The following is a 21592-nucleotide window of genomic DNA, read 5'->3' on the forward strand; positions in this document are numbered from 1 at the left end:
TATCAATTGTACGCATGATTAGTGTTAGGTGTTATTTCTTTACTTTGCATATCAATTGTACCTGCTGAGTGTTGGACTCACCCCACCTCCATTGTTGTTATTTTCAGGTTGATGCTGTCAGGAGGGAGTTCCAGTCGCTAGTCCCCACTGCACGTAGTGCTACTCCGCTGCTGGTTTTTGAGTTGTTTCATTTTAGCTTTTCGCTATCAGACTTTATTTTAGTTTTGTTTTGGACTTACATATGGATATTGTATGGAATATTTCCGTTGGATGAACTTTTCGTATGATTTGGATTTACTCTACTACATGCCTGCCTGAACGGCAGAAGAGGTAAGAAAAAAATCGGATTTGGGCTTTACGAGTGTAGTTGAGTAGGGTTGATTTCGAGTCAGAGTATTATTACTGCGTGGTTGTGTCAGCCAGAGGCTGAATATATATATATAAACTGCGTGGTGATTGATTTTCATTACTGTTATTATTCCAGCCGCCTGTGGCTGAGTATTTAGTGCTTGTAGAAAATTTTGATTGTCCGCCGTACAGGGGAGATGCTGCCGAAATTTTCTCGGACAGGGACTCTTCTGGGGGCGTGACAATAGTACCTTCTAAAGTCAGAACCCTCTACTCCCATAGAATTGTAGAATGGGCGTAAGCCTAGTCTGAAGCATATTCGGATTTGGGGTAGTCCATCACATGTGCTGAAGGGAGACATTGATAAGTTGGACAGGAGTTCACTTGTTTGTGGGTTATCCTAGAGAAACGAAAGGAGGTTTATAGTCCTAAAAATCAGAAGGTCATTATTAGCACCAATGTCCGATTTTTAGAAGAGGACTATGTAATGAACCACAAGCCCATGAGAAAAATTGTTCTTAAGAAAATTAGAGAAGACACATCTAAACTAGTACCAACTGTACAAGATGAGATACCACAAGAAACTGCAACACGTGTCACAAATGATACACAATTACAAACAGCGTCACGTCGTAGTGGGAGGGTTGTTCGGCAACCTGGTAGATTCATATTTTTGGGAGAGTCTTGGACTTGATCCTTGATGAACATGAACCTGATTCCTGCACATATGATGAAGCACTCCAAGATAAAGATGTAGCATCTTGGCAAAGTGCAATGAACTCTGAAATAGAATCTATATATTCTAATAAGGTCTAGGAGCTTGTAGAACCACCAAATGGTGTAAAAGTCATTGGGTGTAAATAAGTCTACAAAAGAAAAAGAGGGACAGATGGGACGGTGGAAACTTTCAAAGCAAGGCTTGTTACAAAAGGATATACTTAGAAAGAGGGAATCGATTATGAGGAAACCTTTTCGCAGGTAGTTATGCTTAAGTTTATCCGGATACTTTTATCTATTGCTGCTCATATGGATTATGAGATTTGGCAAATGGATGTCAAGACAACTTTCCTTAATGGCAGTCTTGAACAAACATTCATATGAAGCAACCAGAGGGGTTTATTGTAAAGGGCAAAGAGCATCTTGTATGAAAGCTCAATCGGTCTATTTATGGACTGAAGCAAGCTTCAAGATCTTGGAATATCCGGTTTAATGAAGTAATCCAGTCTTATAGATTTATTCAGTGACCGAATGAGTCTTGTGTATACAAAAAGTGTGACGGAAATGTGGTGGTATTTCTTGTACTATACGTAGATGACATTTTGATAGTTGACAACAATATCAAAGTGCTATCAGAAGTAAGGGTATGGTTGTTCAAGCAATTCGATATAAAGGACTTGGGAGAATACAAACATATTCTTGGGATCAAAGTAATAAGGGATCGCAAGAAAAGAATATTGTGTTTATCCCAAGCTTCATATATCGATACTATCCTAGCTCGTTTAAGTATGCAAAACTCCTAGAAAGTTTTTCTACCTTTTTGGCAAGGAGTACCCTTATCTAAAGAAATGTCTCCTAAGACATCAAAAGAGATAGAGGAAATGAAGGCAGTTCCTTATGCTGTAGGAAGCCTAATGTATGTGATGCTATGTACGAGACCGGATATCTGTTTTGCCATGGGCATGGTTAGCAGATATCAAAGTAACCCAAGATAAGGACATTGGACTGTCGTAAATCATATATTAAAGTACCTGAGAAGGACTAAAGATTATATGCTGGTTTACCAACCAGATAACTTGCTCCCTATGGGTTACACGGATTTGGATTCCCAATAAAATAGGGATAATAGTAAGTCAACCTCGGGGGTTTGTGTTTACTTTAGGAAGTGGAGCCATAACAATGGAGGAGTGTTAAGTAGAAATGAATTTCAGACTCCACCATGGAAGCTGAGTATGTGGCAGCCTCTGAGGCAGCCATAGAAGATGTATGACTCATAAACTTCATGATGGACTTAGATGTGATTCCTTCTTTGCCTAAAATTATTACAGTGTATTGTGATAATAAGTGGTGTAGTAGCAAACTCGAAGGAACCACGAACCCATAAGGCAAGTAAACACATGGAGCGGAAGTACTACCCAATACGAGACATCGTATAATGAGAAGTTGTTGTTGCCTAGATTGCATCAGCAGATTACCTGGATCTTTTCACTAAGACCCACCCTTAAGGCAAGAGCTTTTGATGGGCATGTTGAGGAATCAGATGTATGGCAACATATATGGCAGCATAGTCTTTTAGTATAAGTGGAAGATTGTTAGAATGTATACTAAAAGCCTAGCTTTTGTATAAACATTTATAAGAATCACATTGGTCAAATGTCTACATTTTTGCTAAGTGTAGTTCTCCATTTAATTTATATTGAAGATAACATGGTGTGAGGAGACACACAGAAGATCATGTTATCAGTTCCTTATAAATTATAAATAGTAGCTTACAACCAAGATGGAATGGGACAAACCATTGGCATGGTTGTAGTGTAATTTGGTATTAATTTATCTTGACTATAAAATTACACTAGTACACTATGAGTGTATTGAGTATGATCATTTGAGGTAGTTTCTTTTTATACTGACTATATAAAAGAACAAAACCTCTGCTATTATGGAAGTGTGTACTCTTAATCATGATATAATAACAAGCACGTATACTTAATATTTATTTCTTTAATTTATCAAAGGATGCGATTTAGTTTATTAAATCAATAGGCTCGATAAGTTGGGAAATGATATTATTTATATGGTGTATTGTTGATTATAGAATGAAACTGTGTCCTAGTAATCTAGGTTGATGATGTCCCCTTGAGGAGCTCATAAGGATTGTCATGTAAACCCTGCAGGTGGACTTAGTCCGACATGATGATAAGATTGAGTGGTACTACTCTTGGAGCTAGATATTAATTAAGTGAGTTGTCAGTAACTCATTTAATTAGTGGGCATTCAATATCTTAAACACAGGAAGACTAACACACTCATGATAAGAAGGAGTCCATATTGTAATATGGGATTGGTGTGGTAGTGCAATAATAACTCTTTAGTGGAATGAGATATTATTGATGAACTTGAGTTGGGTGTTCGGGGCAAATACGGGAAGTTCAAGCTCATCGTGAGACCAAAATCAATTCCTCCTCTAGGTCCCTATTGCAGTCTCTTATATAAAGTCTTATATCCACCCAAAAGCCTAGTTTCTTAAGGCCCAAACTAGGGTCGGCCAAGCCTTGCTTGGAGACCAAGCAAGGGGCCGGCCAAGCTAAGCTTGGATCCCAAGCTAGGACCGGCCAAGCCTTGCTTAGTGCCTAAGCAAGGGGTCGGTCACACACAAGAAGAAAAGGAAATTTTATTTTTTTGTAAAATACTTCCTTTTATAGAGATCCATAAAAATGATTTAAAAAGTTGATTTTAATATAAAACTTTCCTTTTTTAGATTGGTCACAAAAGGAAATAAAAGGAGTTTATATTTTGTTATAAACTTTACTTTTATGATGGTTTTAAAAGAGAGTTTTAAATTTTAAAATCTTTCCTTTTATAACTTTCTACAAAGGAATAAAAGAAAGAGAGATTTGAAATCTTTCCTTATTTGTAGTTATCTATAATGTGAAAGAAAGATTTTAATTTTTTTTATAAAACCTTCCTTTTTGTAATCATGTTTTATTTTAAATCTTTTCTTTTATAAATATCCATAAAAGGATTTAAAAGAGAGAGAGATTTTAATTTATAAAACATTCCCTTTTATAACTATCCACAAAAGGGATTTTAAAAGAGAGATTTTAATTTTTTTTAAAATCTTTCCTTGCTTGGAGCACAAGCTTGTGGCCGGTCATGTCATGGGAGAAAAGGAAGTTTTATTTTTTGTTATAAAATTTTCTTTTTTTGACAAGACCAAGGAATATAAAAGAGAAGGAAGGGGTGCCTCACCTCATAACACATATTCTATTCCTCTCTATTCTTCCTTGGTGGTCGACCCTTGTTCTTTCTCTTCTCTCCTTTTGTTTTCTCTTGGAGGCCGGCGGCATCAATTGTGGGAGATCTCTTGGTGGTTGGTTGCTTGAAGGAGAAGAAGAAGAGAATGAAGCTCTCTTGTCTAGCATCCCTTGGAGGTTATTTGGTGGCCAGATCTTGGAAGCCTTAAAAGAAGCTTAAGTGGATTTCATCTTGGAAGATCGTCACCCACACAACGTCTAAGAGAAGGAGAGGAATACAATAGAAGATCAAGAGGTCTATAAGCTATAAAAGGTATAACTAGTTATTAGTTTCCGCATCATAATTAGTTCATCTTTTATATAGATTTTGAAAAACCAAACACAAGAGGTTATCGGTTTTTAAGTTATCATTTTTGTTATCGATTTTATTTTTCAATTTCATGTTTCGATAATGTGTTTCTATTGAGGTCTCTATAGTTAAACCTAGTTTACTGTAAGAAGTTAAATATTCAATTGTTCTGTGAGGCTTTGTCTAGGAAGTGGTGGATGATCCCATACCCAAGAAGGCCTAGTGTCTCGCCATGTTTAACTTGGAAGCCGATCTTAGAAATAGATATTTGATGACTTATGTAATATGGTTTAACTTAGGAAGATCACATCGGTTGAACTTGGAGTAAGAATGTTAAGTTTCGTTCCCAATCCAAGTTTAACTTCTAAAGAGAAATTTGAATTAATAATGTTAAGCATCATTTGCAATCTAAATTTAACTTTAGTAGAGCACATGGGTAGCTAGGATAGTTCTAGACTTGGCTGATCACCGTCTTAGAGTCAACCATCTTATAGTCCAAGAATCGGCCCACAATGAACTTCTTGGTCTCTGCATCCTCCATCTTGTACTTCTTGTCCAAGGACTCCCACAACTCCTTAATCGTTCTCTTTATACTATACACAGCGTACAATGAGTCGGCAAAGCAGTTGAGGATGTAGTTTTGGCAAAGGAACTCAGAATGAGTCCATACCTCCACTGCACTGATGGTCGGTGCATCAGCATCCTCAGCACGCTTGGAAGAGTCCTCGGTTAAGAACCGAGCCAAATTGAGCGTGGTTAGGTAGAAGAACATCTTCTGCTGACACCTCTTGAAGTTTAGTCCACTAAAATTTTCTGGTTTTTTCCTGTGGTTGATTGACACAGTTCCAATCGGGGCGGAGGAGGTTTACACGTGTTAAGTCTGTTACACCTCAACATTCCGTTCTGTGGTCATCTCAACAGAATCGAATATGTTTCAAGATTGTTGGGAAAAATAATCTGTTATCGGAGATTTTTGGGTACTTAGCTGAATTTAAAATTACATAGAATTTAAATTAAATTCAACTTACAATAGAGATGACCTGAGCAGATAATCTTAGGCTGCCAGCAGGGGCTGGTTTCTGCTACGTGCCAAAGAGCGGCAGATCGAACTTAGTCATCGAGTGGGCAAATCTGCTAAGCAACAGGCCCGTGTTGCCAAGCAGTCGAGAGCACAGAGTCTGATCGGACAAAGCAACCGTCCAACTAGAGACCGACCGAGTAGTACGGTCGGGCAAGCAGACAAGCCTGGTGAGCTGATCGAGGCATGCGATAGTCATAATTTTCTTGAAATAGATTCGCCCCACCTTCGGCTGTGCGCGCTTGGGCAAATTTTGCCCCAATCGGTCCGGCATTCGGCGCACGCAGGTCGTGCCCGCACACGAGTCAACATGATTCAATGTAATCCGGACCCTGGATTTACACCTCTCTGTGCACTCACACATGAAAGAGAGTCTCTTTTCATGCATTTATTTACATTTTTAATACATGTGAATTAATATAAATTAACCAACATATCTTGAAACTTTTAATATAAGAATAATCTTATTCTCTATTCACACAAATTCAACCAGAACAATAGAACATTCAGAAATCACAGTGGAATACTCTCTCGCAAAGTACTGATAACTTTTTTAGTTAATAATTTGAAAAACAATAATAAATATAAAGAGTTAGATAATTGATTTGATTTTTAAAAAAAACAAAGTTGAGGGAAATTTTAATGAAGAGTTAGATAACTTTTTTAAAAAACTATCATCTTAACCGTCTTTCAAGATGGCTCTATATTAACGGGAAGATGATAAATTAAGGAAGACATTTATCTTAAATGACTCTTTGTCCATTAGAAATTAATCCTCAAATCTATTGAAGCTACCATTCATATAAATACCAACAATATCAATTCGGATGGACAAAAATTAATAATTATAAACACTGATTTAGATGCCCACGTAGTCCAATCCATTATCACCATTCCATGAGTTCCATGATTTTTATCGGTCACTTCCTCAACTAATTCACCTCTAGACGAGGACTTAAACAATTTTTTAGAATAATTTTTGTTGATCAAAATCTAGTCAACTAAAAATTTTTATCTCTCAATTATAATACATATATGTATATACATGTAATTAATATCTACATATGATATTACTAAAATATATTATATTACTAAAATATCTATGCATGTGTACATTTAGCATTATCTAATTTTTTAATGGTCTATAAGATGGAAAAGGTTTTAATAGGAGTAATTACAAGATCAATTAAATTAAATTAATATAGAAATTCAATTTATTTGAAAATGTATTTTTTTCAAAATGATTATCTTAATTTATTTTAATTCGCTTTAATTTTTTAAATCAAATAACATCAATCAATTGTTATAAATTAAATGATTAATTAAACTTCACCTTATTTTTTTTTTTTTACTTTTCTTATAAATTATTATAAAACTATCCGAACTAGTTTTTTTTTAAAAAAAAAAATAGACATAAATCAATTGGTGAAATCAAATGTCAAATTCTACCTTTTGAAAACATTTTAATATATAAAGATTAGTATTAATTTCTAACCCAATTTGGAAACTCTCATCTCTAAAGAATATATTTATAGCTGCGATTTCTTCATCATTACTCAAGTTTATTTGACACTCTAATGGCTTATTTATTTATTTTTTTGTTAATTTATATATCTAAGTGTTGAGTTCAACTAGTTTAGAGGTGGATGACCTTTTTCCTTTGTTCCTCTACCGAGTATCTCTGAAAGTATAAGTGACTCCTAGCATGACAGTCCAGTTATCCCAGTAATTCGAACACTATGAGCAGAAGTTTGTCAATTTTAGATGCATGAGTAATCCCTAATCTTGGTTTGATTCAAGTTATAATGTATAACCTTGTTTATGTGATTACGAGGTAATCATATAACCAAGATTATGGGAGAATAAAATATAATCTTAACCTTGTTTGATTCAACTAGGTAATGGTATAATCTAACTTGATATTTAGTATATTACCCTTGATTTAATTATATGATTATTATTATTATTTTGTTTTGCCATATGTATATGTATTTATTATCAATGTTATACATTTAGATCGATTAGATTTCGTTCAAAATCTTTTATTTTCTTAATATTAAGCATTTATATAAAATCTTTTATTTTTTTTATTTTTTAAGGTTTTTTACATTTTTCTATTTTTTAATTTTTTTATGTTTTTTTAACATTTTTTTATTATTTTTTGCTTTTTAAATTTTTTTACGTTTTTTGTATTTTTTTTATTTTTTTGTATTTTTTTAAATTTTTAATGTTTTTTGTATTTTTTTTTTGTATTTTTTTAAAAAAAATTTAATGTTTTTTCTATTTTTTCTATTTTTAAAAGTTTTTTACCATTTTTTATTTTTTTATTATTTTTTAAAAAAAAATTACATTTTTATTAATTTTTTTTATTTTATTTTTTATATTTTCCAATTTTTTTCTTTACATTTTACTCTTTTTTTTTTCATATTTTTCTTTTATCCGAGGATATTTTGGGTAAAAAAATCGATAACCTCGAAATTAAGAAAAATCTCAATTTTCTAAAATTTTCTGATTCCTGGTTGCATGTCCCTTTTACTGATGTATCGGGCATGGGACATTACTCGAGAATCATCGATTACCTAAATAAAACAAGATTTTTGTTGATCACCTTAGATGGATAATCAAAATTATCAAGGATAATCCAACTAAACATACCCTTAGTACTATGTTACACCTGGGAATAAATGTATTTATGTTTTTTACCATCAAATGTTGTGCCTGAGGCTCTAATGATCCTATTCATACTATCTTAAGGACCGCCTATTAACTTCAAATTAAATCGAATTGAATTGATATAAATCATTTTTAATATATATATTTTTATACATGTAATTAGATGGGGCTAATGTATCAGTTTATTTTTGTTAGTTCGATTTGAATAGAATTTTAAACGTCAATAATAAGGTGTAATTCTTTAAAGACCATTTTTAAAAAAAAAAATCTTAAATTATGCAAATACATCTGAACAAATATTTTTAATAATTGAATTGAAATTTTAGCGCTCATTTGCTTTGCGAATTTCGGACTTCCCGTCCAATCCATCCTCAAGCATTGAACAGAGCCTAAATGACGCCGCCGGCATCGTAGCGGCGACGGTGTGGCCTGTCGGGGCTTCGCATGGAGAGAAGCGGCCTTCGCCTGGCTGGCCATGGCCTTAGCTTACCACACCATTAACTCGGTTGAGAGGCGAGCGAGTCGGTCAGTCCTTGAGCTCGGCAGTCGACACCTTCTCTCTCAGCCTCGACACGTTCGAATCCTTCGCTGCCTAGATTAGAGAACGATAGTTCCGCCGCCGTCCCTGCGGCAGCGTTTGCCTTAGCTGCTTGCCCCAACAAAAAGGAGCATTTTTTATTTTTATTTTTTGAATTTTTCTCTCTTCAACGGTGAGTTGGAACCACCACTCGATTTCATCCTTTGAACCGTGAACTCTTCAGAGAGGATAGAAGAGATAGAGGCAGCCGCATGGCAGAGGCCAGTGGAGACGACGGTAGGCAGTTAGACTCAATTCCCAGTGGCAACAGCGGGAAAATGCTACTGGAGTGGCTATGCCCCATGGGTGTCGTCGCCGCCACTGTCACCGGAGCGCCGACAGCCTCCCTACCTCATTCCGCTCCATTCTTCGCCACTGTCGCATGCAACCCACATGCGGCGGAGCCGTGCGCGCGGAAACTCCGGCAGATACAAAACAAAGGAGGCAGTCATCGCCGCCGCCGAGGGAACAAAGGAAGAGAGAGGTGGTGGAGCACAGGAAGAGATACACTAAACAAGAAAACCCCCAAAAGGTTCGGCGATCTTGCATTAATGCATGGCCAAAGTTGCAACCTCCCTCCATTTAAGAAAAGCCTTAACTAGCCAAACGGATTTTTTGATGCTTCTCTCCGCTGCCTCAGTCTCTCTGGTCATCAATCCCGTGGCTTCTTCTTACACACTGCGTGTTGCATTACTCCTCGACAGCCCTAACGACGCTGCAAATTTAGCGGCCCCGTGCAAACTACCTCATACGTAGCCTGGTACACCACCTCCAATACACTGCAGAGCGTAGACTCTGAATCATTTATTTATTAGACTGCAAAGCGAGAGAAGAAGACAGAGTCCCTATTCCCTTTTTGTAGTGGAATGGAATAGATTGGTGACGAGGACGCCAAAAAGTTGGGCCTCGTTCTTTCCTCGCTGATCCTATTATTATATTGTTCTTGTTGGTGGCAAATGGTGAGCAAAGGAGAGGAGCAGGCAGGTGGATATCGGTCCACAAGAGAAGAGAGAGATGGGGAATTGCGGAAGGAATGGGCCTGTGAGACAGTACATTAGATCGAAGGTCCCCCGCCTGAAATGGACGCCGGAGCTCCACCTCTCCTTCCTCCATGCCGTCAAAAGGCTCGGAGGCCATGACAGTGTGCTATTGCTTCATATACGATCAGTCTGCCTCGTCTTTAATTCTGTATGCTGATTAAATCTCTGTTTTATCAGAGGCGACACCGAAGCTTGTTCTCCAGTTGATGGATGTCGAAGGACTCGCTATTTCTCATGTCAAGAGTCACCTCCAGGTTTGGATATCTAATCTTACTCCTCTTCTTCCTTGAAGCTAGCTGATTAAGGATGATGTGGGTTTCATTAGATGTATAGAAGCATGAGGAACGACATCGAGAAAAAAGGTAAATATTTCTTATGGAAATGGATTTAACTTCTGCATGATCTACATATAACTTTACAGTTTGCTCCACCAAAATGTTACTCTCTGCTTAATCCAAGTGTTTGCTTACAAAAACAAGACCTTTTTCCTTTTTCCTGGGGACCAAAGCAATAGAAAAAGAACAGAAAGTCGCGCCTTTTTAGTCTATGAGAAGCAGAGAGCTTTTCCATTCCTTTGGCTTTGGAGTTTCCTAGTTGCTTCTTGTTTGTTTCATTACTCTTGTTTTTTTTCCTTGTTTGTTCGCTTGAAAGATCTTGAGAGAAATATAATCAAGGCGTAATTCTCCAATTACTAATGCTCATCTTCTCGTCAGATTTGAATGAAAAAAAGCGCTCAAATAAAGGCATTAATGATGGAGGTCCTGATGAAGCAGATGGGGGTGTCTCTTTCTACGCCTCAACCACCGCAAAGGAGTTCAAGTCCCAGTTCGTGTACTCTCCTCCCTCTCCTCTTCCTCTGAAAAGGTAAAATATCAGCAAGCTTTCATCTCTCTTAAAGCAGCATGCATGAAGCACCAGTCACAACATTATTATATAATATATATCTCACACCATTCTTTATGCTTGTTAAATTCACAGGAGCAGCTCCAAAAGTGGTGAATGCAGAGATCAAATCTGTGAGCGTGAGGTGGCAGCTGGAGTCACCTCACAGCAAGGATTGCTGGGGGGAATAAAGGGAGATGGAATTGCAGGTCTAAGCTGGCTAAGAGATTGTGATGAGTGGAGTCAGAGAAAGGACTTGGCCATGACAGAAGCGGATCGCTATCATCCTTCCAACTTCAAAGTTTTTGGGCTTGTGCCACAAGAATCCGAACCTTTTAAGGTAAGTCTAAAAAGTGTGAGAGATCTCTTTCTCTCCTCTATTCTCTGCATCCTTACAGCTTTATTATTGCTATAATCGATTGTACTATGGTCGATTGCATTCAAAGCTAAACAACATTAACTCAGCATATTTATAATTAATCTTTTTTCTTTTGCTGCAATTGGATTAGGCCACCCTATCGCATGCACCTGCAGAGAGGACAGTGGCCAAGGATAGTGATCATGAATTAGAGATGAACAACTGCTCTTTGTCTCTCTCCTTGTCGTTGCATCCATCTCACTCTCAGAAGGAGGATTTAAAGATCTCCAGCGAAGGAAGCTGTGGAATGATCTCTTCTTCAGACAGAAATAATGTCAGTAATGGTCATTGCAACTGCAGGTGCATGCAGAGACTAAATTTGGAGCTCTCCATGTCCATCTTTGGATCTTAAACTATATGGCTTGCTCGCATCTTTTCCATGTCTTTCCTTTTTTTTTCAAAAAAAAAAAAAAAAAACCTAATGTGAATCATTTCTTGTTTATTTGGCCATAGTTCTCACTTTAATGGCCTTGCTAATGTTAGGACCAAAAGTAGCTAGAGGGGGGGTGAATAGCTCGTCGCGTTCGCTTGTTGCTCGGCGTTGCTTGTTTCTTCAAAGATGTGCAGCGGAAATACAAAGAAACAATCACACAACGCTAATACGGTTGGTTTACTTGGTATCCACCTCACAAGAGGTGACTAATCCAAGGATCCACACCAACACACACACCCTCCACTAATAAAACTCTCCTTTATGGTAACTACCAAGGGCGGAGAAGCCCTACAAGACTCAATACAAGAAGAGAGGGAAAGGATACAAGAAATACAAGCTTACAAGCTTACAATGAGTATAAACCCTAACCCTAGCTTCCCTTCTTGGCTTTGATCCGCCTCTTGACTTGGAGAACTTCCAAGATCCTTCAAGAACTGGCGATCTGAGCTTTGTGAGTGCTGTGGAGGAGCCGGTGAAGAGATGCCGCAGCCATCGCACGCCTGCAGCTTAAATCGACGCCAACGGTCGGAACCCGATCGATTCAAATGTTCCCAATCGATCGGGAAGGCTTTGGATCTATCCACGGATTGATCCAGAGCGCCTCTGTGCTCTAAGAAAAACGCCTGGATCGATCCACGGATCGATCCAGCGCTTATCGCGCGAAGCAGCCGCGTCCCAATCGATCCACTAATCGATTGGGACATCTGGATCGATCCACGGATCGATCCAGAGGCTTTCTGTTCGCTGCCCAAAACCAAGTTCCAAGACTCTCAAACCAACATCCGGTCATCCTTGACCTGTTGGTACATCATGCCTAGCATCTGGTCACTCCCTTGACCTGCCAGGACTTCCCACCAAGTGTCCGGTCAATTCCTTTGACCCACTTGGACTTTTCTCGTCATGCCAAGTATCTGGTCACTCCCTTGACCTACTTGGACATTTCTATTCAGATGTCTGGTCAATCCCTTTGACCTATCTGTATTTCCTCAACACCAGATGTTCGATCATCCTTGATCCATCTGGATTTTCCCTTGCCTGGCTTCACTCACCAGGACTTTCACCTAGCTTCACTCACTAGGGTTTTCCATCTGCCTAGCTTCACTCACTAGGACTTTCCTTCTGCCTGGCTTCACTCACCAGGACTTTCACCTAGCTTCACTCACTAGGGTTTTCCATCTGCCTAGCATCCCAGTTAGGACTTCCCAGTCAAGTATTTGGTCAACCTTGACCTACTTGACTCTTCTTCAATTAACATTTTATTGTCAAACATCTAAACTCAAACCAAGACTCAGCTTGGTCAACCAGGTCAACCTTGACCTGAGGGATGTTGCACCAACAATCTCCCCCTTTTTGATGTTTGACAATACCACAATAACACTTACAATACCACATGTAAGTTAGGCTAATCCCATAGCCTCATTCTTCATGCCACTAGGTAATGAAAGCATAAGTTAAGCTCTTCATTCTACCCCTAAGAGGGTAAACTCCCTCTTAGATAATGAAAGCCTAACTTACTCCCTTTCACTAGTCTTTTCATTCTCCCCCTATTGGCACACATCAAACTCCCCTGTAGGGCACACTCAACCCATCTTTAGGCACACATCAACCCATGCCTCAATTTCGGGTATACTTCAACAAATCCATTGTTGAAAGACTCTCCCCCTGAAGAGTTGCTCATCGTTGTTCACAACATCACTCGTTGTGATCAACACGATAAAGAAGGTCTCATACCCTTCATTCATCCTTAACTTCTCCCTCATTGTAGACAAATACTCAACCCTGAGCATTTTCTAACCACGTGAGTTCCCACTTGAACTAATGAGGATATCCACTCCCCATTTCAAGTTCAAAAGCTCATACATGAGCATTTTCCTTAAAAGAAGGTTAACCACCTTCCAAGGTTCATGAAAAAATAATTTTTCATGTCTTTAAAGAGTCCCTCCCCCTAAAGACATGGTGGTAACTTCTGTTACTGCACCAACAATGACTTGGAATCCCTAAACCTTTAGGAAACCCAAATTTAGAAGTTTTGAGGTTCAAATATTCAAAATTTGAAACAAACCTCAACCTAAACTTCAACTTAGCCTTCCTTAACCAATCCATCCTTGTTTTCCACACGAAAACACCCGTTTTATGTTCACAAATGTGTATTGAGGGGTTTGGAATGGTTACGTAGACTAAAACCGGTTCAAAATGCTGAAATCAGGCCTTCCTAGCTAAAATCAGCACCTTGGATCGATTGGAGTTGGGTTCCAATCGATTGAACCTTTCTGAATCGATCCACTGATCGATTCAGACTACCTGGATCGATCGGCTGATCGATCCAGCGAGCTTCTGCTCGCGGGAGACTTGCCTTCTGAATCGATCTACGGATCGATTCGGGAACTCCAATCGATCCATGGATCGATCGGAGCTCTGATAGTTGCTGAAATTCCATTTCAGTCAACTTCAGAAACCCCTAGAAAATTCTACAAAAATCCAAAAATCATGAAATTTCGTGTAGACATTATTTAGGGCATACTTAATCATGGAAAAATAGCTTTCTATAAAAATACATCATATTTTCAAAGATTGACACAAACTTGAAAACTTACAAAAACTTTAGTGTTTTCTTCAAGTTTGTGTCTAACTATTCAATGGTGATTACTATCAAAAGATAGCCTTCACCAAGGTTTTCCAAAAACATTTTAAAAACATTTTCAAAACCAATATCCCATCATGTTCCTTGGGCATAATGCACATGACTTGTACATTAGCTTTCCCAATGATGGGAAAACACATAACTATGTGTTTTGATGAACCTAAAACTCAAAAGAATGCACTAAATCAATATCTTGAGTTTTGTTCATCTTCCTAACATCTCACTTGTATCTAATGTGCACTAAAGCACATACAAGTCACCTTATAGTCTTTGTGAGATGTAGATTTTGGTTTTGCCCTAATCTAGGGATCATGCATATCTATCTAGGCATTTTAAAGATATTAGACATCCACCTAGGATGACACTTGTTAATAAGTGTTGTTAAATGTCATTTGTCCTTAATTACAAGGAATTAAACTAATGCATGATAATGTTATGGCATACATCAAAATAAAATAACTTTCAAAAGAAAGATTCCTATAACTACATGATGTATGAATGTCATGACATGGTATTTTTGGATTTTGCATAATAAAGCATAAATGCAAAAACAGACATGATGTCATGGCATATGATGGGCAAACAATCATGGCAAGATTTAGCATAAATAAAGTATTCCTAGATTAACTATCTAAGTATCCTTAAAATCTTAGCTAAACTTACAACTTAAACCTAGATTGCCCTAAAGTGCTTCAAGAAAATGCCAAAGCCTAAATTGGCATTTCTAATTCCCTTGATTAATGTATGCCAATTGAAAGTAAGCATATCCTCAAATGTTGGCATATCTCATTTTTCCACAAGAGTAGCACTTTTAAATTAAGGCCCGGATTGCCTTAAATTTCCTAAGAACATACCAAAATCCCAACTTGGTAGTTCTTATGAATTTCCCAATATGTGCCATTTAAGACTAAAATCAATTCTTCCACCATTAGGCACATTTTACTCTTTCAAGGAGTAAATAATAATTCCATTTCATTTTCAAAGGTTAACAAAACCTTGAAAATGCTCCTTGAGTGTCAATTTCCTCAAAGTTGGGTTAACTACCCTTCTAATTGGAGTTGACACTCTCTAACCCATTTATGGGGTAGAGAAAATGCTCCTAGGAACCCAACACCTATTGGTGCTCCTTGGATGCTCTAGGTACTCACTAGGGATAACTTCCCTAGATACTTTCCTAGTGACCTTGTTGGGCTTCTTAGAAGCCTTGGTCACATTTTCTAGGTCAACTCTAGGTATAGCTTCCCTTGTGACCTTGTTTGTGACTTTCTTAGACTTCTTAGAAGCCTTAGTCACATTTATTGCAAAAACACTCTTAGGGATGACCTCCTTAGTATTTTTAACTTGCCCACTAGACCTAGGGTTTGTTCCATAATTATATGGAACCCTATGATAACTAGGCACATCCTTCTTAGCCTTTGGTTTGTATCCCAAACCTCTATGGCTATTGGATGACTTTGATTTTCCTAACCCTTAGTTATGCTCATTTTTCCCTAATAGGATATTTTTCATCCTTTTTAGGGTCTTTTCCATTTTATCAAGTCTTGACCTCAAGACTTGATTTTCTATCATTAAGTCCTTAGGTCTTGATCCATGAGCATTTTTGTTTCTAGGCTTGTATCTAAAATCCTTAGAATTATTGCCTAGATTTTTACCTACATCCCTAACCTTAGGTGTAGTAGTCTTGGCATGTAGGGCCACATGCTTTTCCTTAAAGCCCTCATGCTTCCTATTCTTATGGTAAATTGCATTAAAATGATAAAACTTAGAACTATCATGCTTTTTACCATAATGTAAAGGGGTAGGCTCAATAAAAGATACCTTCTTCTTTACCTTGGAGGCTCCCCCTTGACTAGTGCCTCCTTGAGCCTTGACCACCTTCTTCCCCTTGGGGCATTGACTTCGGTAATGCCCCTTTTGATTGCAAGAGAAGCATTTAATATGCTCCTTGCTCTTCTTTGTGTTAGGGGTGATCTCCTTGGGCTTCACCTTGCCTCTTTGTGCCACTTGGCCCTTCTTCTTGGCCAATTTAGGGCACTTGCTCTTGTAGTGCCCATGTTCCCTACACTCAAAGCATATAATATGATTTTTATTATTAATTGAAATATTTATACCTTTGCTTGTAGGGGTGGCATCTTTTCCTTTGGATCCGGAGGTAGAAGCTTCCTCTTGATCGGACCTTGATTCTCCTCCATTTGATTTTTCTTGACTTGTGGAGGTAGAATCTTCTTCCTCCTCTTCGTCTCTTGACCCGGATGTAGAAGCTTCTCCTTCTTCTTGATCCGGCGTCACCAAGGATTGCTCCCCCTCAATCCTAGAGGTGGATGCTTCATCATCTTGAATATGAAACAAGGAGTATGCTCCCTCCTTGTTCCCTTCGTTGCATTCCCTTGAGGATGAAGCTTCTAGGATTTCCTCTTCTTCGAAGGTTGAGCATCTCTCAACCTCGGAGTCCTCCTCTTGGTCTTGCTCCAAAGAGTCACCCTCTCTGGATTCTTCATGATCTTGTACAGTGGAGGGGATCTCTTCATGAAGCTTGTCCAATTTGCTCCATAATTCCTTTGCATCTTCAAATTTTCCAATTTTGCAAAGGATGGTGCTTGGCAATAAATTGACCAAAAGCTTGGTCACTTTGTCATTGGCCTCGCACCTTTGGACTTGCTCTTGGCTCCACTTGCTCCTCTTGAGAACTTTGCCCTTTGAATTTCTTGGAGCCTTGAAGCCTTCCATTAGAGCAAACCATTGCTCTATCTTCATCATAAGAAAATTTTCGATTCTTGATTTCCAAGAATCGAAGCTTGTGGATGTGTACAGTGGAGCCACCCTTGTGTCAAATCCAAGTCCATCTTGGAATTGCATCTTGAAGTTGAGCTTGATAAAGTCTTGAACTTGAAGAATTTGCTCCAACTTCTTCACCCTCTAGCTTTTCTTGTTATGCTTGACCCTTCCGGCGATGATTCCGGTGAAGAGCGGCCTCGCTCTGATACCACTTGTTAGGACCAAAAGTAGCTAGAGGGGGGGTGAATAGCTCGTCGCGTTCGCTTGTTGCTCGGCGTTGCTTGTTTCTTCAAAGATGTGCAGCGGAAATACAAAGAAACAATCACACAACGCTAACACGGTTGGTTTACTTGGTATCCACCTCACAAGAGGTGACTAATCCAAGGATCCACACCAACACACACACCCTCCACTAATAAAACTCTCCTTTATGGTAACTACCAAGGGCGGAGAAGCCCTACAAGACTCAATACAAGAAGAGAGGGAAAGGATACAAGAAATACAAGCTTACAAGCTTACAATGAGTATAAACTCTAACCCTAGCTTCCCTTCTTGGCTTTGATCCGCCTCTTGACTTGGAGAACTTCCAAGATCCTTCAAGAACTGGCGATCTGAGCTTTCTGAGTGTTGTGGAGGAGCTGGCGAGAGATCTGGAGTGAATCGGAGAAGTGATACCGCAACCATCGCACGCCTGCAGCTTAAATCGACGCCAACGGTCGGAACCCGATCGATTCAAATGTTCCCAATCGATCGGGGAGGCTTTGGATCTATCCACGGATCGATCCAGAGCGCCTCTGTGCTCTAGGAAAAATGCCTAGATCGATCCACGGATCGATCCAGCGCTTATCGCGCGAAGCAGCCGCGTCCCAATCGATCCACTGATCGATTGGGACATCTGGATCGATCCACAGATCGATCCAGAGGCTTTCTGTTCGCTGGGAAAAGCCTGGATCGATCCACTGATCGATCCAGCTCCTGGATCGATCCCCTGATCGATCCAGCACTTGGTTTTTCCCCAAAACCAAGTTCCAAGACTCCCAAACCAACATCCGGTCATCCTTGACCTGTTGGTACATCATGCCTAGCATCTGGTCACTCCCTTGACCTGCCAGGACTTCCCACCAAATGTCCGGTCAATTCCTTTGACCCACTTGGACTTTTCTCGTCATGCCAAGTATCTGGTCACTCCCTTGACCTACTTGGACATTTCTATTCAGATGTCTGGTCAATCCCTTTGACCTATCTGTATTTCCTCAACACCAGATGTCCGATCATCCTTGATCCATCTGGATTTTCTCTTGCCTGGCTTCACTCACCAGGACTTTCACCTAGCTTCACTCACTAGGGTTTTCCATCTGCCTAGCTTCACTCACTAGGACTTTCCTTCTGCCTGGCTTCACTCACCAGGACTTTCACCTAGCTTCACTCACTAGGGTTTTCCATCTGCCTAGCATCCCAGTTAGGACTTCCCAGTCAAGTATTCGGTCAACCTTGACCTACTTGACTCTTCTTCAATTAACATTTTATTGTCAAACATCTAAACTCAAACCAAGACTCAGCTTGGTCAACCAGGTCAACCTTGACCTGAGGGATGTTGCACCAACAGCTAAGTTAGCTAGTGACATTCTTGTGCCACAACTCATTATTGCAGTAAAATTAGAGTTAATTATTTTTTTCTTGAGGGTTAGTTTGTTGCTGGTGGATTTGGACAAAAATTCTTTTTCTTTTTCTTTTTTGTTTTTTTCTGCGGGTTTCCTTTTGGAGATGAAGCTTTTGTGATGAAAACCAGCGAGAATTTTATTATTATTATTATTATTATTAAGGTACCAATTAGACTAATATATACGAATTATTCACAATCTTCACTATATTATTTGTCATTTTCATCATTTCATGCATTAGAGCTTTTGTAAGTGTTCGAGGAAAGATATAACGTATCCCGCGTATATTGATTAATTCTTAAAGTGATCAGTTTGGTCTTACAAAAATTTTCTAGTAGTCATTAGGGTAAATTAGGAAGCGCTATCAGCTCAGTGTTCTTAAGTCAATCATCTATTAAAGAAAATTTGTCCGTTAATTTGCCAAAGCTGGGACTCAATCCCTAAATACTTCAGAAACTAAGAAAGCATCCTGCCGTTGAACCATTATCTCGACAACACTCTTCTAAGTGTTAGGGCATCTCCAATGGGAGGTTTTTAAAGAGGTTTGTGAAATGAAAAAGTAGAAGAAGAAATTCTAAACATTATAGATGCAAGGTTTAAGGTTTGTAGTTTATGAGCGGTAGTGAAATTTTCAACCTGCTCTCATCTAAAAATTAAAATATAAAAAGATGTCGGGGGGGTTAAATAGTGTTCGTCATTTTTTCTAAAATTACGAGTTAAAACAAATGCAACGGAAAAGAGAAAGTAGAAAGAGCAAGCGCTAACACAAGTATTTTTTACTTAGTTCAAAACTTTCGACGACTCATACTCCAAGACTCACACTTGTTGAGTGTTTTCATTGGCCAATCACTATAATATCGGAAAGATTACAAACAGTTAAGTATAATGCAGGAATAATAAAAGAATACCGACAACAAAAGGAAAGAAGCTTGATTGTTGGTTGTCGGAATAGCTTTTTAGTGTCATAGGAGCATTCTCAGAGCAACGCGCAAGAACAAAAGTTGGAGCGGATGTTTTGTTGAAGCTTCTGGCCAAATGCCTTTTTATAAGCCATTTCCGGGTGCCCGAACCCCCTGGGCGCCTCCAACAGGGCCTGATATGTCGCTGACTTATTCTCCTCCAGGCGCCCGGACGACCCCCGAGCGCTTGGGTTGCTAACGTGGCGGCTCCTTGGTGAAACTTTATCTCCGAAAGTTTATCCTTCTCCGGGTGCCTAGATTGGTCCGAGCACTTGGACCTGACGTGTGTCGGCCAAGTAGTGTGAGCCACATCAGCTAGTCGCTCGTTGCTTCGCCTCCTGGACACAGTCCAAGCACATGGAGTCCCCTTTTTCATCCACATTGCAGCTTTGATTCCCTGTAAAACATATTAGTCCAAGCAATAAAAATTATCCTATAAAACAGAGTTAGTGCATTAAAAATATGATCAATTTATAATTTAAATCCTGTCTTTCCAAGACCAAGAGATAGTCATGGCCTCATCTTAGACTTCCCAAATGGCTATAAGCTAGACCATGCCTATAGTGACTTACTTTCACTTACCAGTTGTAGTCACTTGACTTATCTCTTGATCCACTAGGTCTTCCTGCCAGAATTGCACATCCGGACTTCAGCCAATTGTCTGGAATCAAGCATCCCAACCGGACTTCAGCTAACTATCAGATCTTGTAGACCCAGCTGGACTTTCTGCCAGAATAGCACATCTGGACTTTAGCTTGGTGTCAGGTTCTCTAAACTCGTTAATTCCTGCACTCTCGATAAGACAAACATAAATTCTAACTTTAAACCATTTGTCATTCATCAAAATCTGAGTTTGACCATTTGTGCTAACTGCATTAATAGAGGCAACTAGCGGGGCATTTTGTACCCTTTGGGAATCGACCTCAAACTTATTGGCAGTAACACCCTTGCATGAAATAACTAATTTTACAACAAAGTACAAAAAGATAGAAAAAATATTTTTCCTTCTCCCCCTTTGATCACATAAAAAATGGGGTTTCAAGAAAAATCTAAGGGTTAAAACTTAGAAAGTTTTGGAAATTATTTCAAAGATTTTCAGAAAATATTTCTAAGTGAAAGAAGATCTCAAAGAAAATTTTTAAGTTGAAAACAAAATTTAAGTTAGACAATTTTGCTTGAAAATTTTTTTTGAAAAATTTCTAAGTCTTTTTGCAATCAATTTTATTATTATTATTATTATTATTATTATTATTTTCAAAATTTAAAAAAAAACTTTCTAAAGCATTATTTAAATTTAACTTTAATGCTTTATCAGAAAGTTAGATAAAGCCTCATAAAGAAATTAACTGTTTAATTTTCTCACTGAAAGTGCTAAATCTAATTAATAGATCAAGTTAAGCAAGACTTTGGAACCCAATATAGGTTCCAACTTACTGGATTAACTAAAAATTTCTTAGGGACATACCTTTTTGAAAATTTTCTGATTTGTCCCTAGTGATATCTAAATGACCAATTTAAATTATTGTATTTTCTAAAATTTGTATTTGATGAATAAGTATGATTTTTCAGGTTATCTACTTGTATTTTCAAATTTTCATTTTCTAATTTTACTTTATCTAATTCTTCTAATGGGCAAGATTTAGCTAGAATTACTTTAAATTTTTTATTTCCTTTTATAATTTACAGCAATCTTTTGTTAACAATTTAACAAACTTAAATAATTTGTTGGGAGAAAGAGATCGTACTTGACTTACCTTGTCGATCTCGTTATCCGTGTTTCCCCCTGA

The 21592-nt window shown here is 38.3% G+C and overlaps 1 protein-coding gene across 1 annotated transcript; it reads left to right on the forward strand.

The window, feature by feature from the left end:
• Positions 1-9960: 9960 nt before the first annotated feature.
• Positions 9961-11718, forward strand: LOC121990305 (myb family transcription factor MOF1-like). Its single transcript, XM_042544462.1, has 6 exons — positions 9961-10137; positions 10214-10290; positions 10362-10398; positions 10750-10900; positions 11015-11258; positions 11428-11718. Exons 1-6 carry the CDS (start codon positions 10011-10013, stop codon positions 11686-11688), a joined length of 897 nt encoding a protein of 298 aa, XP_042400396.1. The 5' UTR covers positions 9961-10010; the 3' UTR covers positions 11689-11718.
• Positions 11719-21592: the final 9874 nt, after the last annotated feature.

Source organism: Zingiber officinale, chromosome 6B (assembly GCF_018446385.1).
Source record: "Zingiber officinale cultivar Zhangliang chromosome 6B, Zo_v1.1, whole genome shotgun sequence".
Classification (NCBI taxonomy): Eukaryota; Viridiplantae; Streptophyta; class Magnoliopsida; order Zingiberales; family Zingiberaceae; genus Zingiber; species Zingiber officinale.

Bases quoted from the DNA above. Each gene is read 5' to 3' on its own strand.
- LOC121990305 (XM_042544462.1), top strand. From the start codon at position 10,011: ATGGGGAATTGCGGAAGGAATGGGCCTGTGAGACAGTACATTAGATCG. The intron at 10,291-10,361 runs GTTTGGATATCT...GGGTTTCATTAG, and splicing joins ATGTCAAGAGTCACCTCCAG to ATGTATAGAAGCATGAGGAA. The intron at 10,399-10,749 runs GTAAATATTTCT...TCTTCTCGTCAG, and splicing joins GAACGACATCGAGAAAAAAG to ATTTGAATGAAAAAAAGCGC.